General features: G+C 68.1%; 5 protein-coding genes across 5 annotated transcripts; 2 read left to right on the forward strand and 3 right to left on the reverse strand.

The window, feature by feature from the left end:
* Positions 1-147: 147 nt before the first annotated feature.
* FA09DRAFT_337774 (hypothetical protein) lies at positions 148-2,852 on the forward strand (the record flags this gene model as incomplete). Its single annotated transcript, XM_025744029.1, has 3 exons — positions 148-472; positions 557-714; positions 771-2,852. 3 exons carry the CDS (start codon positions 148-150, stop codon positions 2,850-2,852), a joined length of 2,565 nt encoding a protein of 854 aa, XP_025599334.1.
* Positions 2,853-3,114: 262 nt separating this feature from the next.
* On the reverse strand, positions 3,115-4,190 carry FA09DRAFT_317066 (hypothetical protein; the record flags this gene model as incomplete). Its single annotated transcript, XM_025740867.1, has 5 exons — positions 3,115-3,167; positions 3,233-3,300; positions 3,372-3,434; positions 3,685-3,835; positions 4,013-4,190. 5 exons carry the CDS (start codon positions 4,188-4,190, stop codon positions 3,115-3,117), a joined length of 513 nt encoding a protein of 170 aa, XP_025599335.1.
* Positions 4,191-4,402: 212 nt separating this feature from the next.
* FA09DRAFT_359664 (hypothetical protein) lies at positions 4,403-9,435 on the reverse strand. Its single transcript, XM_025745146.1, has 3 exons — positions 8,658-9,435; positions 8,375-8,475; positions 4,403-8,313 (listed from the first exon to the last, which is right to left on the reverse strand). Exons 1-3 carry the CDS (start codon positions 8,987-8,989, stop codon positions 4,766-4,768), a joined length of 3,981 nt encoding a protein of 1,326 aa, XP_025599336.1. The 5' UTR covers positions 8,990-9,435; the 3' UTR covers positions 4,403-4,765.
* Positions 9,436-9,719: 284 nt separating this feature from the next.
* FA09DRAFT_342896 (eukaryotic translation initiation factor SUI1) lies at positions 9,720-11,043 on the forward strand. The gene is made up of 4 exons (XM_025744564.1): positions 9,720-9,788; positions 9,912-10,082; positions 10,586-10,718; positions 10,801-11,043. Exons 1-4 carry the CDS (start codon positions 9,761-9,763, stop codon positions 10,847-10,849), a joined length of 381 nt encoding a protein of 126 aa, XP_025599337.1. The 5' UTR covers positions 9,720-9,760; the 3' UTR covers positions 10,850-11,043.
* Positions 11,044-11,656: 613 nt separating this feature from the next.
* FA09DRAFT_325026 (hypothetical protein) lies at positions 11,657-13,718 on the reverse strand (the record flags this gene model as incomplete). Its single annotated transcript, XM_025741148.1, has 7 exons — positions 11,657-11,684; positions 11,755-11,824; positions 11,902-12,043; positions 12,124-12,468; positions 12,535-12,834; positions 12,890-12,958; positions 13,164-13,718. 7 exons carry the CDS (start codon positions 13,716-13,718, stop codon positions 11,657-11,659), a joined length of 1,509 nt encoding a protein of 502 aa, XP_025599338.1.
* Positions 13,719-14,936: the final 1,218 nt, after the last annotated feature.

Raw genomic sequence — 14,936 nt, forward strand, 5'->3', positions numbered from 1 at the left:
GGAGCCGCGGCCGTCGGCCCCGCGTCACGCGCCTCGCAGGCAGCGCCGCGCCTTCGCTCCTCCCCACCACCACCACCTGCTCGCCCGTGCGTGCTGCGCGCTCCCACACGCCGTCGCTCGCAGCACACGCCCTAGCCGCACTCTGCCATGTACCCGCAGCAGGGCCCCAACGGGCCTGGCCCGGGCGGCTATGGCTTCGACGCATCGCAGCTGCCGCCGGGCGCGTCGCAGCAGCAGCTGCACATGCACATGCAGGCGTTGCAGCAACAGGCGCAACAGGCGCACGCATACATGCAGCCTCCGCCGCAGCCCTTCGAGGGCCAGCAGCAGGAGCCGCCGCACGCGCCGTCGGGGAGCGGCAGCCGCAGCGGCAGCCAGAGCGGCGCCAGCAACAGCGGCAGCTTGAGCAGCGGCGTCGAGCGCAGCGCCCATGGCTACGTGTGTCCCAATTGCGGCAAGGCATTCGCACGTGGTGAGTCGGCCAGCCGCGAGGCACGATGGGCCAGAGGGCCGCGAGTGATGGCAGGGATCCCGTAGCTCACAGTGGGCTCCGCAGACGATCTGCTCAGGCGCCATCTCTCGCGTGAGGCTCGCGCCCTTGCACAGCCGTCGTTCGATCGGCAAAAGTCGTGCCATGCCTGTGCGGCCAGCAAGGCACGCTGCGATCTCGAGGTGCCGTCGTGTGGGCGGTGTCGTGCGCGGGGCAAGGCTTGCGTGAGTACAGCTGGGCAGGTTCAGACAGAGCAAAGGGCGCTGACGCCAGGCATCAGGTCTACGGCGCTCGCTCCGGCAACCCAAATGTGCGGCGCGCACAGCGCGAATCCGTCACTGCTTGGAGCACTCCTGGTCCGTCCACGTGGGCGGCCGACGGCAGCAGCTACAACTTCGCAGCTGCGTCCAGTCTGCCGCCCGCTCCCGGGCTCATGCCGCCGCGCAACGGCTCAGGCGACGACTACGCCTCGGATGCCAGCGATTCGCATGGCTGGCCAGACTTTGACCAGCCGCACGTACGCGCCGCACGCGCATTCAGCACCAGCACGAGCAGCAGCGACGCCGAGAGCGGCTACGGCTCGCACTCGGGCAGCTTCTCGTTCGACGATGGCGCGCCGCAGGGCCAGCAGCCTCCTAGCGACCAGTTCTTCACGCCGCAGCTCGGCAGCGCAGCATTTGAGCCGCCGATGCGCACCGACTCGCCCGCTTCGTTCACACAGCCGATGGTCTCCAAGGCCTCACGACTAGCTCGCGGCTTCGGAAGCGCAGGCGGCTCTATCGACACGAACATGCGACGCTACGAGCATGAAGAGGACGAGCAGACGCCCATCGGTCCGAGCCAGCATGGCCTGAGCATGACTGCCTCTGGCGACCTGGGCGTGCGAGGCTCGATGGGCCCGCCTGCTTCGACAGCGCGGGCGCAGGCAGGCGCTTTCGGCTGGAACGCGCCCGGAGGCACCGGCAGCGGATCGGGCATTTACGGCGCCGAAAGCAGCGGCTCCGGCAGCTCAGCCTCGTCGCGGCCACAGCCGCCGCGACTCCTGACGGGCAGCAAGATGCCGCTGCCAGCGTCGCAGCCGCAGAGCGGGCAGAGCAGCGCGCGACCGCTGTTCAGCGCGCTCCTCGACCTCAGCGGTTGGCTTGAGGAGCCGGTGGTGCCCTCGCCGCTGTACCGCATGGGCCCCAGTCTGGCGTCTTTCGGCGCGGCAGGCAACAGCATGTCAAGTGCGCTGCACTTTTTGCCGCCTACGCCCACGTCTGAGGCGTCGGCAAGTGCCACGCGCCAGGCGCTCATGACGCCGCGCGACTCGACGATGCGCTCCTCGACCGACCCGACGAGCGATGCCGGAAGCTCTTCGGCAGGCGCAGCTGCAGCGGCGGAGCACACGCCCGCGCAAGTCATGACGGCGCAGCACTGGTGGACGAGCGGCGCACCACGGCCTGCGGCTGAGCTGCAAGGCCAGATCGCACAAGCATGCGCCAGTCACTTCACGCTCTATCCACAGCTGCTCGTGCTGCCCGATCCCTCATCACCCGTGCCGCCGCTCTTCCACCGACCATGGCTGGCGCAGACTCGCGTCCAGACGCCTGCGTCGCTGGCGGTAGCACGCGTGGTCATTGCCGGCTTCCACTCGCGTCTGCCGGCGAGCGATGCCATGGCACGAGAAATGCTCTCGACGCACGCGCGCAACGTCTTTGCCATGGCCGAGGTCATCGCAGCCGACGGCGATGCCGAAGTGGCAGCTGCGACGGCTGCGGCTTGGCTGTACCTCGTGCTGCTCCTCACCTCAGACGCCGACGCCAACGAGAGTCAAGCAGAAGGCGCCGCAGAGCGCACGGCGCAGCTCATCAGCGAAGGGCTCGTGGCGCTCTCCACGCTCTCTCGTGCGCTCTCTCAGCGCGTCGCGCGCCTCGAGGAGGAGCGCCGCAGTGCCGGCGCCGAATTCCTGGCGTGGGGCTTCGAAGAGACACTGCGGCGCACGCTCTTCGCCAGCTATGCGCTGCTGGTGCTGCAGCGCTTCCGCACGCCGCAGCCGCCAGCGCAGCAGGCCCTGCAGCAGAGTCTGGCCGGCGTCGAGCTCGTGCTGGACGTCGCCTTGCCCGCCGGCGCACTCGAGTTTGAGGCGGCCACCGAGCTCGAGTGGCGTGCCGCTCAGTGCGCACGCATCAGTGCCGAGGCGCCGACGCTGCGCCGCCTTCTGCAGGCTCGCAGTGAAGCTGCGGGCGCCGGAGCAGCGGCAAAGGCACACCCGGATCTGGCGGCCTACTTTGACCGTCACGACTTCTTCACCAACTGCTGTCTCATCGTCGCACTTGCGCTGGACGAGCAGACGCCGAATGCCGTCGCTCCTACCTCGTAAGACGATGCGCATCTACCCTCTTTCCCCCCGCGATCCCCACTCCCAGCTTGTACTCGTCACGCAGCCCGCTCTAGACATCGCACACTCTCACTCTCTCGGCTCTCGGGCTCGCCTGCCTCTGGAATCTCCATCCGTGCTGTATCATGCCCTTGTCGTCCGTCGTGCTGGCGTGACACCTGTGGCGCGCGTGGGCCAACGTCTAGAGAGTCGAGATATACGCATTGCCAAGTCATCGCAGCATCTAGGCCCCAGACAGAGCAGTCTACTTGGTCTGGTGCAGACGCAGCTTGCCCGGGCTGTAGTCGTAGTTGGCCGCTGCGGGTCGGCGCGTCGCTGTTCAGCTTTGTGCCGTGAACGGCTGCCCCGCCATCTGCACTCACAGTAGGACTTGGGCGGGATGCGCGGCGCATGTGGCTGCTGCACGAAGTAGGGCCAGTTCTGCTTCTCGCTGCATCACGGTGACCAGGCTGCGTCAGCCGCGAGGCGCAGCAGGCGCGGCAAGCCTGCGGCAATGCTCACCAGAAGTGCACGGCGTCCTCCGAGGTCTTGAACTTCAGATACGTCGCTTGCATGTAGTCGGCGCTGCGGGCACGGCGGTCAGCGGTCGTCCGTGGCAGGGGCGACTCTCCAGCTCGAGATTGATCCCTAGGTCGCACAAGCCCTAGAAAGAGCCGCCACGCTTATCACGTTTGCCTGCGCCCATCGCTGCCTTGGTCCTCACGCCCCCTTGACTGACTGCCGCGAGCCTCCACCTCCGTGCAAGCCTCTCAGCAGTCCCATCTCTTATCCCACAGCGCATGTATCCTGCCGCCGTCCTTCGCACATGACTCACCTGCTCGCCCAGCCCATCAGCGGGTTCTCCCAGCGCGCACTGCCCTCGAGAATGTCAAAGTCGACACGCCAGTGCGCTGTGCCGCTCTTGCCGCTCGTGTTGCTCGACTTGCTCGGCTTGAAGATGCGCACGGGACGCTGGCGCAGCTCCGCTATCGGAGCAAGTGCAGCGGGTCAGCCTCGGCGCTGTGGCAGATGCGCATCCTGCCGCTCAGGCTTGGCTCTTGCGGCTGCGCGACAGCGCACTCTCGCCACAATGCCCGCAGCAGAGCCTCGGTCTGACCTCTCTCCACACAGCATGCAGCCACCACAGCAGCCCGTCTACTCACGCGGCGCATCCGAGATCTGGTCAGCAGCGAGCGGGACGGAGCAGCGCTCCTGCTGCTCGCGGATCACGTCGCGCGAGCCCGTGGCGCCGGGCGCGGGCGCCGCGGGCAGCTTGGCGCCGGCAGAGTAGAGGCGCGCGGGTGCTGCGCCGCGCAGCAAGGGGGTGAGGCGGAGGGACATCATGCTGGAGGAAGAGGATGTGGGGTGAGGCCAAGGCTGACCGGAGACGCAGTCGAGTGGAGTCCGCCGCCAGCTGGCTGGCTGGGCGGTGCGATGGCTGACGCGGGAGTCGCGCGCTCTGGCTGGCTGGCGCGCCAGCCTCTCACGCCTGTGTCCCAGCCAGCGACATCGCTCAAAGCACGACGAGAGGCAGCATGTATTCTTATTCTTTTGGTCAAAGGAGTAGGGAAACGGAACAGGAGACAGCCTCGAGGGCAAGTGGTGTACGCGCAGCCCCCACTCCGGGCCGAGGCGCACTGGCGGCACAGGAGGTGGCGCAGACGTCGAGCCTGCGCGCGCGCAGGAGCCACGTCGACCGTGACCGCGCACCGAGCCCAGTACAGACGCAGGTGGATGCATTGTATGAGCGAGGTGACGGGGTAGCGGCGTGCAAGTGACGGAGTAGAACAACGGGTGTAGAGAGACCGGGTCGGTGGAAGATGCAGGGTGTAGGGCTAGCTGAAAGCGGCAAGGACAAAAAGGAGATCGGAGGGCGACGGGACGAGCGCACCGTGAGCGCGATGCCCGCGCTGCCTTCATCGTCCGCGTCGCCCGGCCCGGCCACCACGCCCGCCCCAGCCCGAGCCCGGCGGCATGAGATGCTGCGGCTGCGGCGGCTGAGGCGGCGAAGGTGCGTGGAACGGCGGCTGCGGACGCCCGTGCGGTCCAGGAGGGCCGTGGGGGCCGGGAGCACCGAACGGCGGGCTACCGAAGGGAGGGCCATGGGCGTACGGCGCCTGTCCGTGCCCTCCAGGCGGGCCCATGGGCGAATGCGGCTGGTGTGGCATGCCCATTGGCATCTGGTGCTGTGCTGGTCCACCGTGCTGCGGTGGCCAGGCGTTGGGCTGCCCTGCACCCGGACCAGCTCGCGGGCCTGTCGGAGGAGCACCGTACGGCGTTGGAGGCCCGCCAGGGGGTGCAGCCCAGCCAGCTGGACCCTGCGGAGGGCCGGGCGCCCCAGGAGGCGCCCAGCCGCCGGCGTGCTCAGGTGCAGCGGGCCGACCGTACGCGCCGTAGCTTCCGTGAGGCGCAGCTGGAGCAGGCGGACCGCTGGCGTAGTGTGGCGTGCTGACGGAGGGTGCCGGCGGCGGAGGGCCAGGCGGCGGTCCCGGGGGCGGTCCAGGCGGCGGACCAGGCGCAGGGCCAGGAGCCGCGGATGCCGGCGCCGCAAGGCTTGATAGCAGCTGGCTCAGCAAGCCTGGCTGCGTCGTCAGTACGTTGTTCAGCTCCGGCGGCGGCAGGTTCGAGAGAGCCGCAGCGGTGGGCGCAGACATCGTAGCGGCGGGTGCGGTGGGAGCGGGCGTGGACGATGTCGGAGTCGGCACAGAGACATTTGGTGCGCTGCTCGTGGCGCCGGCACCACCGCCGACGGCGCGCAGTAGCTCTTGCAGCGCCGATGCGCCGCCGGGAAAGAGAGAGAAGGCAGTGCCAGCGGCCGCAGGCGCCGCCGTCTCTGGCGCAGATGCCGGCGGGCTGGCAGCGCCAGAAAGTGCGGCTGTCGGCGCGGGCCGTGCAAAAGGACTGCTGCCACCACTGCCGGCGCCAAAGGGCGACGCCGCAGCCGGCGATGCACCACTGTGAGGCGCACGGGAGGATGTCGTGGAGGGGGGGGCCTTGCGCTTGGCCGTGCCGTTGCGCGAGGCCAGGGCGCCCTTGAAGAGAACTGCGACGAGCAGGAACATGTCTGCCTCTCGTGGCGTCTCGAGCGCGGCGAGATGCTGCGGCGCAGCAGACGACTCGGACGAGACGAGGCGCAGCCATTCGGGCAGAGCAATGTGGCGCGGCAGCGGAGCAATGTAGAAGTCCTTCACCAGTGTACCGCGGGCTTCGGGAGCGGGAGCCACGACGCCGTAGCGAGAGCGGCCGTATAGCCAGCCCACGAGCTCCTCGAATGCAGCGACATTGTCCGCTGAGCTCTCCGGCACACCCTTGGCTCCAGCACTGCCGGCTTTCGTGGCAAGCGCCAGGCCTTCAGCTTCAAAGGACGGCGAGAGGGCCAGCACGACGAGCTCGGTGCGCGGTGCTAGGTGGCTCTGCACGAGGTAGTCCTCTGCCGTGTTGCGCGGCAGACGACCTTCGATGAGCGAGTGTGGCGAGGGAAGCAGTTGAGTCCAGCCAGAGCCAGTGGCCAGTGAAGGTCCGCAGAGCTGCGAGACGACGCCGCTGCAAGCGCCCACCTCCGGCATGCTCACGGCGCCGCGCCAGCGCACCTCGCCGAACGGCGACTCGCTCTTCTGGGGGATGGCAGGCGCAGAAGTAGAGGGCGCTGCAGAAGTCTCGGTCTTGGGTGCCGCATCGTCTGCCACGTGTGGAGGCGTCGACATGCCGAGGAAGGAGTCGATGAAGTCGTCGGCCATCGTCGAGTCTTCGCCCTCGACGGCGTCCTTGCTGCCTTCCGCCAGCTGGCCATCGCCCGTCTGGCCATCTCCCTCGGTCTTGGGCTCGCCAGCGTCGTCCTCATGCTTCGTCTCGCCGCCGTCTGGTCGTCCGCTGAACACGCTGCCAAAGTCAAAGTCGTTCGTGGCGGGGCTCTGCGGCGGGAAGGTTGCGGCAGTGGCGCTGCCCGGCGTGTCTCTGCGCGTCGGAGAGGGCACGGCAGGCGTCGGTGAGAAGTGCTCGGACTTGAGGCCGGGAGATGCGAGCGATGGCGACCACGGACCAGAGCCCATGCTTAGTCCAGGACTGCCCAGCCCACCGTCGCGAGGCCGCGAGACCGAGTCGCGCTTCACTGGCGAGCCAGCTGTCGGCGTAGAGCCGGAGCCGAGGGAGGGCGACGCGGCCGCCGCTGCGTCGTCGCGCTCCTTTGCCAGCTTTGCTCGGCGACGCGCCTCGGCCTCTGCCTCGGCGGCATCTTGAGTGCCGGCGTCGTACTCGATGTCGACCTCTCCCTTGTGCGTCATCTTGCGGCGCGGACCCTCGTCGCGCTTGCCGAGCACCGAAGCCTGCAGGTTCTCAGCCTTGCGACGCTCGAGGTCCAGTCTGCGCTCCTCGTTGGCCAGCTCCGACGACGAGAGAGCCGCCAGCTGCGGCGCACCGAGGTCGCCCGAGGCAATGCGCGCACGCAGAGAGGCATTGTTCTTGTCCTTGAGACTGAAGAGCAGCGTCCGCAGGCGGTCCTTGTACAGCTTGCCGGCGAGTGCCTTGCCGCCCGTGCTGCCCGTCTCGGCATGCAGCTCGAAGACGCGCGCCTCGAGGACGGTGGCATAGGAGGAGGCTCGCTTTGCTGCGGCAGTCTTGTCGCTCGCTGATGGCTCGACGGACCGAGGCGCCGGCGTGTCTGAGGAGCTTGCGACCGCGGAAGGACTGGGTGCCGCTGCGGGGCTGTCCGTCTTGAGATCCGACGACGACGGCTTGGCGTCCGACTCGCCAGCAGGTGGCGCCGTCTGCGTCGCTGCGCCGGCCGCTGGAGATGCTGGCGGGTTCGCAAGAAAGACGGGCTCGAGCACCGCTGCAAACTGCCGCACGGCATGATTGCGCACGTTGGTGCTCTGTGCCGCTGCCGCCGCGGCCGCCGCATTGGCCGCAGTGCCGGCCGTCGAGCTCTTGCGGGCCGCCGCAGCGCCGGGCCCGCCGAGTGGGCTGCCGACGACGGCACCAGTGCCAGCCGAGACGCGACGGGCCGCGCTCGTCGGACGTGCTCGCGATGGCGCCGCACCTTTGGAAGAGCCCGGCGGCAGCAAGTCTGCACGAGCCTTCTTCGTCTGACGTGCGGCGCCGCTGCTCGAAGCTGCGCCGGCACTGCCGCTCGGGCCCGCACGGGCACTGGGGCCGCCGCCCGGAGGCAGTAGCGACGCGTACGCAGCAGAGGCAGCAGAAGCAGCTCCAGCACCATCAGTCGGCCCCGTCATCTGGACGACAGCGCCAGCAGTAACAGCTGCGCCCTCATGGTCCTCCTCAAGCAGTGCCTCTCCCGCCTTGCGCTTGCCGCCGTAGCGCGCCTGCGCGGCGCCCGTCTTGCGCCGCGAGCTCTTTGGCGCCGCAGCATCCAGAGCACCCTCCGCCGTCTGCGCCATGTTGTCTGCAGATGCAGCTCTGTCATTGCCCTCCGGCTCTCCTGCTGCTTCGGCTTCCATGTCCTCGAGCGCTGCGTTCGTGGAGATAGAGCATCAGCAGTGCGTTGCGCAGACAGGACACAGCCGACTCACTCTTCGACACGCGTCCCGTCCGCGCGCTGCACGAGGCGCACACGTAGGCGCCGAGCGTCTCGGCGACGGCTTGCGTCAGGCCAACGCAGTCGAAGTGGAACCTGGGCAAGCGTGGACGGCGTCAGCGCTCTCTCTCCTCGTCGTCGCTCGCGTGAAAGGCCCTGCAGAGCACCCTCATGATTCTCCCTTCGCCTCTGCAAGCAGGCGATGTCGCCTCCTGTCTAGGTGGCGCCGACCGTGCATGCCTCACTCCCCCTTGACCCACACCAGAAACATCACTCACCAGTCGTCGCACTCGCTGCACCACACCATCGGCCGCCCATCATCTCCCTCTCTACACACGCAGTACACCGCTCCATCCTCCTCCTCCTCTTCGTCGTCCTCCTCGACTTCCTCCTCGGGCGTCGGCCATCGAGCGGCCGCGGAGACCTTGCGCGCCTTGCTCGTCGACGCAGCTGCGGCTGCGGGAGCGGCTGCGACGAGGCCAGCGTCGGCCGCGAGCTTGGCGGGCGGACGCTTGGCGCGCGCACTGCGACGTGCTCCGCCTTCGGCCGCGGCGGGCTCGGGCGCCGTGGCGAGCGGCGCGGGCTCAGGCGCTGAAGGTGAGGCCGACATGTCCGTTGACACAGCCGACGCGGCGCGCGCGGCGTGACGGGCGAGCCGAGAGGAAGGTGCGGGTGCTGAACGCGCCGCGGCAGCGACGGCAGGTGACGGGCAGTCAGGCGCACAGACAGACGATGTCTGGTGCTCTGACGCGACGAGACACGTGTGCCAGCAGCTGTGCGCTCACAGCAGCAGGCAAAACAATGCACGAGCGAGCAGCGCAAGCTGCCTGTCACTGGCGACGCGGGGGTGAACAGACGCACACACCCGCGAGTGGCGCTCGTCTACAGCAGGCGGACGAAAGAGAAGGGGAGCGACGACAGCAGCCAAAGGCGAGGGGGTGATCGTACAGCCAGCCAGCAGCAGCGCAGCAGCACTGTCACGACGGTGTCAGACTGAGAGACGTGCAGTGGAGCCTCGCGTGGCGACGGTTGCTTCAGAGGGTGCTTGTGGTTGCAGAACAAGGAGCGGTGGATGCGCTCACGCGACGACGACGGCGGGGGCGCGCAGCGCACGCGGCGCGGGCAGGCGGCCTGTCTCTGCGCCTGGCTGGGGTGACGTGCGCGCCGGCCGGCTGAGTTCTTTGGCGCGGCTCGGCCGAGCCGATCGACCGGCGGGCGCATGGCACAGGCGCAGCGCCGCGGTGCGGCGGCACGCCAGCAGCGCGGCGCGGGCGGTGCTGCCCGCCGCCGATCTTGCCTCTCCTGTTGCAGCTGCTCCACCACACACCCTCACACCACACATACTCCCATCGCTCACTCCCGCGCCCAACTGCATCAGCTTATGAACCTTACCAACCTCAGCAGCTACGGTGCGTGCTCTGCGGCGGCTCGCTGCACCGACGGAGGCCCGCGCGGCGCTCGCACGACTGCGCCACCCTCATCGCCCTCTCCCTCCGCGGCAGCCCGCTGACCCTCGTCCGCACGCTCGGCAGATCCCTTCGCCGACACCGGCGAAGACGCGCTCCAGGCCGTCGACGCCGCCGCCGCGGAGCAGAAGGCTGCCGCCGCCGCCGCCAAGCAGAAGCAGGGCGGTGCCATCCACATTCGCATCCAGCAGCGCAATGGCCGCAAGACGCTGACCACGCTGCAGGGCCTGCCCAAGGGTGAGTGCGCGAGCTGCGGAGACAGGAGTGGTAGTGCTAGAGCGGGCTGGCGTGGGCGCGCGGCAAGTGGCTCGTGCGCCTGGTGGCCGAAGAGGCAGCAGCACAGCGGCGCCTAGTGACGGAGCAGGGCGCAGCGGCGAGCGACGATAAAGGGCGCTCAGTCTGGCGACGTGTACGGCATCAGGCGCACAGGGCATGCCGACGTGCGCCTCTCGATGCAAATCTGCCTGGCTCAGGTGCTCCAGCTCTGCGGCTTGCTCTGCGAGACAGCGGGCAGCTGGGCGCGCACTCGTTGCCGTGCACGTCATCGCATCAGGCTAGGAGCGCGGCGCGCCACTGCAGGTGCTCGTAGGCGCTGCTCGCTGTGCAGCGAGCAAGTGCAGAAGCATCTCTCGACGGTGCGCTGACATGCATCTGCAAGGTCCTGCAGCTTGTCTGTACGGCTTTGGGGCGTCCCTAATTGCGGGTGCAGGATGGACTACTTACTGACTTTCTGGTTGCAGAGTACGACAGCAAGAAGCTGCTTAAGGCGTTCAAGAAGGAGTTCGCGTGCAACGGCACGCTCGTTGATGATGAGGAGATGGGCCAGGTGATTCAGCTGCAGGGCGACCAGCGGCAGAAGGTTGCCGGCTTCCTGTGAGTGACGTGCTGCTGCTGAAGGAGCAGAGTGAAGACGGGGAATGGCGCACCGTGCTCATGCATGCGCTTCTGCCCGCAGCATCGAGGAGGGCATCCCCAAGCAGGAGGTCAAGGTGCACGGCTTCTAAGCTGCGCCTGCAACGGCCGCGCACTTCGGAGGGGCGCAGTCCGGCCGTGGCCGTGGCGGAGCGGCAGTCTGTCGATCGGTGGACTGCCGTGCGAGGCACTCCTCTGCGATGTCAGAGCACGGCAGCGAGGCTGCGCGGCGTGCTTCTAGGCCATCCCTTGCCGCACGACGCCGACGAGGCGTCTACCCCGTGCTCCGCCTGTCACCGACGCGTGCGAGCCGCTTCCCTTCACATCCTGACTCGGCATCGTTCAATTCATGCGGCTCTTTTCGTCACACGGCGCGACGGCGATCAGGCAGCGGAGCGAGACGAGCGTAACAGCAATGTGTGAGCGCGGAATGGCCGTGAGGCAGAGGCACCCGCCGCATCCTCCTGAGAGGGTTGCTAGGTTGTGGCAGACTCAGACAGGGGCAGATGCCAGGCACGCGTGAGAGCAGTGGAGGAAGCAAAGGCACTGAGAGGCTTGAGCGAGAGAGCGCAGGTAAGGTAGATGGTGTGGGCGAGAGAGGGAGAGGGGCGAGGCAGCGAGAAGCGCTGTTTTATGACACTGGGACGGAAGGGAGGAGGGCGGGAAGGGGATAGGGAAAGGGAAGCGCGACGACGGCCAGGGTGGGTGACGGGCGGACAAGAGATCGGACAGAACGACACGGGACGTAAGAGAGACCTGAGAGCCCGGAGTGGAGTACAGGATGGGAGCGAGAGAGCAACAAGCGGGGGCGCCGAGAGACTGGCAGAGTCGCACATCTACGGAGCGAGCAAGGGCTCGTGCTGGTGCCTAGCCCTGTCGCCAGGCTGCAGGCAGGCCCTTTACTGCGACACGCCGCCCTGCGACAGCCTGTGGAAGAGGGAAGGGGAATCGTGTGAGAGCGTGTAAGGCACGGTTGCGCCTGCCACTCCAGACGCACCGCATCTTCTCCTGCTCGAGACGCTGGTACAGCAGGCTGACGGCGAGCTGGATGTTTGCTGGCGGGCCCGCTGCAGAAGAAAGGGCGCCGCAAAGGCGCGGCGAAGGTCAGCACATGAGAAAAGGCGGAGCCAGCCGGCAAACGCACTGATGGTGACGAGACGCTCGGTGCCGCTGCCGCCGGCGGCGATGCCCGCGCCCGGCTCCATGATCTTGATGTGCGAGGCGCTCATCTGGCGGATCTCGTTGATCTTCTGGCCGCCCTTGCCAATGATGCAGCCGACGAGATCCTGTTTTGCGGCGCGCCCGTAAGCTCGGGAGCCACGCCGGCGTGACACTCTGACTGAGAGCAGCAGTGGCAGCGACTCACATTGGGTATGAAGATCTGCTGCGTCTGGCTGCCCGGCGGCAGCGCCTGGTTGGCGCCGTACTGCGGCATGCCGGGGCCTCCAGCGCCTGGCCCAGCCATAGGTGCCGCCTGGGCGCCATACGCATAACCGCCCTGGGCACCGGCATTCGGCGAGCCGGCGCCGGGCGCGCCGCCATATGGCGCATTGCCGCGCGGCGGCACACTGGCCACGGCCGAAGAGGCACCGCCCGTGGGGCGGTACGTCATGTTGTTGGCGTTGCGGTCGGGGTGCTCGAGCAGGATGGTGCCCACGTAGTAAACGGCAATGTGCACGGCATCGGCCACGCCCGAGATGCTCAGCACGCGCTGCAAGGGGAGCGACATCAGCCTTGCCGCGCCTCTCGCCCTTGCATCATGCACGCAATGACTCACCTCAGTGCTGCCAGGCAGCATCGCCTCTCCAGCCGTGAGGCGCGCACCGCTGGCCTCCTGGATCTCCTTGATCTTGGTGCCCTGCTTGCCAATCACACTGCCCATGCGCGAGTTGGGCACGATGAAGCGGATCGTCACGGCCCGGCTGCCCGGCACCGACGGCTGGTCAAACGGCTCGTCGTTGATGCGGCGCACAATGAGGCCGAACGCCTGAAGCAGCACGATCCCGCGCGTCAGCGTCTGATCTGCCGCGCGCGCTGAAGCTGTGGCGCTCGAAGCCTCGAAGCTCGCTCGAGCGCACTGCTCTGCGCGTCCCATTGACCATCCCAACGGCACTTCCACGCCGAGGACTCACCTTGCTGACGGCGTCGAGCTGGCCTGCAACAGTCATAATGCGCTCCGGGTTTCCCGGAATGCTCTCGCTCTGCATGGCGTGTGCAACACGGCAACAGCGGCGATGACGCGTAGTCAAGGAGGGGGAGGAAGATGAGGGCACAGTCAGCAGCGATTCCTTCCGCCTCTCAACGATCAATCGCCCGATCCATATCCCTCCACGTGCCAGGCGATTCGCAGCCCTGCACCTCTAATGACCCTGCCTCCAACCCCAGCGAGCGTGGCTCGTGACTCACGATCGTCAGCCGCGCTCCGCTCTTGTCGCGGATCTCGTTGATGTGGCGCCCCTGCTTGCCGATGATGATACTGGCATCGCCAGTGATGATGAGGGAGCGCATTGCAATGTGCTGCGGCTCCAGGCCATCTGCGCCCGACTCGCCAGGCTGCTGCTGCTGCTGCTGCTGCGGCTGGCCTGCCGCATCGTCGCCCTCAGCTGCGCCCTCCTGCTTCACGGGCGCAGCGGCATCAGCGCCATTGCTGGTGCTCGGCGCGGCCGCATCATCGTGCGAGCCAATGTCCACCGCATCCTCCTCGCGCGGCGCCGCCGCCGCAGAGGCACCAGCGTCCGCCGCCGGCTTCTCGTCCGCCGCAGAGGCGGCCGACATGCTTGCTGCGCCAGAGGAAGGGGCAGGCGTGGCGGCAGGCTCGTTCTTGAGGCGCTTGGCGTCGGGCTGCGTCGACTTTGCACTCGCGACGGTGCTGCTGGACGCGGGCGCAGCGCTGTTGGAAAGCTCGTGCGTGCCGGACGGCGAACGCTCACGCTTGGCCGAAGGAGCGGTGGACTCTGCCATGATGTGCAGCGAGGAGAGAGAGGAGAGGGAATCAGCACACCACTCGTGGGTGAGGCTCTGCTGCTAGGCGCGAAGAGTGGAGAGAAGGGGCGGGCGTCGAGGTGCGGAGGGCGGAGGTGATTGAAGAGTGGAGAAGCGGAGAGGAAGCGGAGATACGGCGTGGGCGAAAGGGGAAGGGGGTGAGAGGAGTGGTGTGGATGGAGAGGAGGCGCGCGCACAGACGGGGCAGCGCCGTCCACGCCCGTGGTTGCAGCTCCGTGTCTGGCAGCGGGGCCCGCAAGCCGGAGCTTCTGCCGCGCAGCGCCGCATAGAGATGCCAGAGACGCCTCTGCCGCCTAGAGCACCTGCATGCGCCGCATACATGCGCCCAGACCCAGCACACCGCGCATCTCCCGGACGACGGCCACTCACATCAGGTATTCGAGCGCGAAGCAGTGCGCGCGCGGAGACGGAGCTGCGAAGCGGGGATGCGCGTGCGTGCGAGAGCGCAGTGAGGACGTGTGCGGAGCGCTAAGGCTGGAAGCGGCGTGAGGAAAGCGGTGGAAGCGCAGCGAGGTGTGGGCCGAGGACGGAGGTGGATGAGAGGCAGCGTCGGCCATGATGAGGCGATGCTGCGCCGTGCGAGGCGGCGCGGGCGGGGCAGCAGCGACCTCGACCGTGTCGCGTTGCGAGAGCGACTCCGCACCCACGCGCTTGGCAAGATGACAGGCGCGCGGCGGCGGCCGCGGCACGGCAGGGCGGCCGAGCGTCCGCGTGTTCCCACGCGGACAAAGCAGGCCGGCGCCCGCCCCTCCCCTGGTCCAGATCTCAGCGCTGCTCAGCCGCCGCACGTCGTGCTCATTGCCCGGGCACATGTCGGTTTGCAGTCATAATCCTCATACGCTGAGGCTCGAGCGTCCGAGACGTCCTGTGGGCAGCCCGAGGCGCCCAAGGTCTTTCAGGCGCCACTCCTCGAGCATCCCCGGTCATGCTTCACCTGGGCGAGGAGACAGCTTTGGCGCGCCCCAAGCCCGACCAGCACCAGCAGGCATACGTAGCAGCCAGCGCGGACCAGAAGGCCTACAGCCAAAGCCTCTTTGGACAGCGTCGCCTCGCCCAGAAATCCGACCCCGTCAAAGCACGAGGAGGCACGGCTTGTCAGAGAGCGGCAGGAGGCGCTGCTCGCGCGAGCTGGCCTGCCTCGCTGCGACGCATACACCCCTGCCGCCGCTCGCTGCC

Source organism: Tilletiopsis washingtonensis (assembly GCF_003144115.1).
Source record: "Tilletiopsis washingtonensis strain MCA 4186 unplaced genomic scaffold FA09scaffold_7, whole genome shotgun sequence".
Classification (NCBI taxonomy): Eukaryota; Fungi; Basidiomycota; class Exobasidiomycetes; order Entylomatales; genus Tilletiopsis; species Tilletiopsis washingtonensis.

Coding starts and splice junctions, on each gene's coding strand:
- FA09DRAFT_342896 (XM_025744564.1), top strand. CDS start 9,761: ATGAACCTTACCAACCTCAGCAGCTACG. Junction 9,789..9,911: donor TACCAACCTCAGCAGCTACG/GTGCGTGCTCTG, acceptor CACGCTCGGCAG/ATCCCTTCGCCGACACCGGC. Junction 10,719..10,800: donor CAGAAGGTTGCCGGCTTCCT/GTGAGTGACGTG, acceptor TTCTGCCCGCAG/CATCGAGGAGGGCATCCCCA.
- FA09DRAFT_359664 (XM_025745146.1), bottom strand. CDS start 8,989: ATGTCGGCCTCACCTTCAGCGCCTGAGCCCGCGCCGCTCGCCACGGCG. Junction 8,476..8,657: donor TGCAGCGAGTGCGACGACTG/GTGAGTGATGTT, acceptor ACGCTTGCCCAG/GTTCCACTTCGACTGCGTTG. Junction 8,314..8,374: donor GACGGGACGCGTGTCGAAGA/GTGAGTCGGCTG, acceptor CCACGAACGCAG/CGCTCGAGGACATGGAAGCC.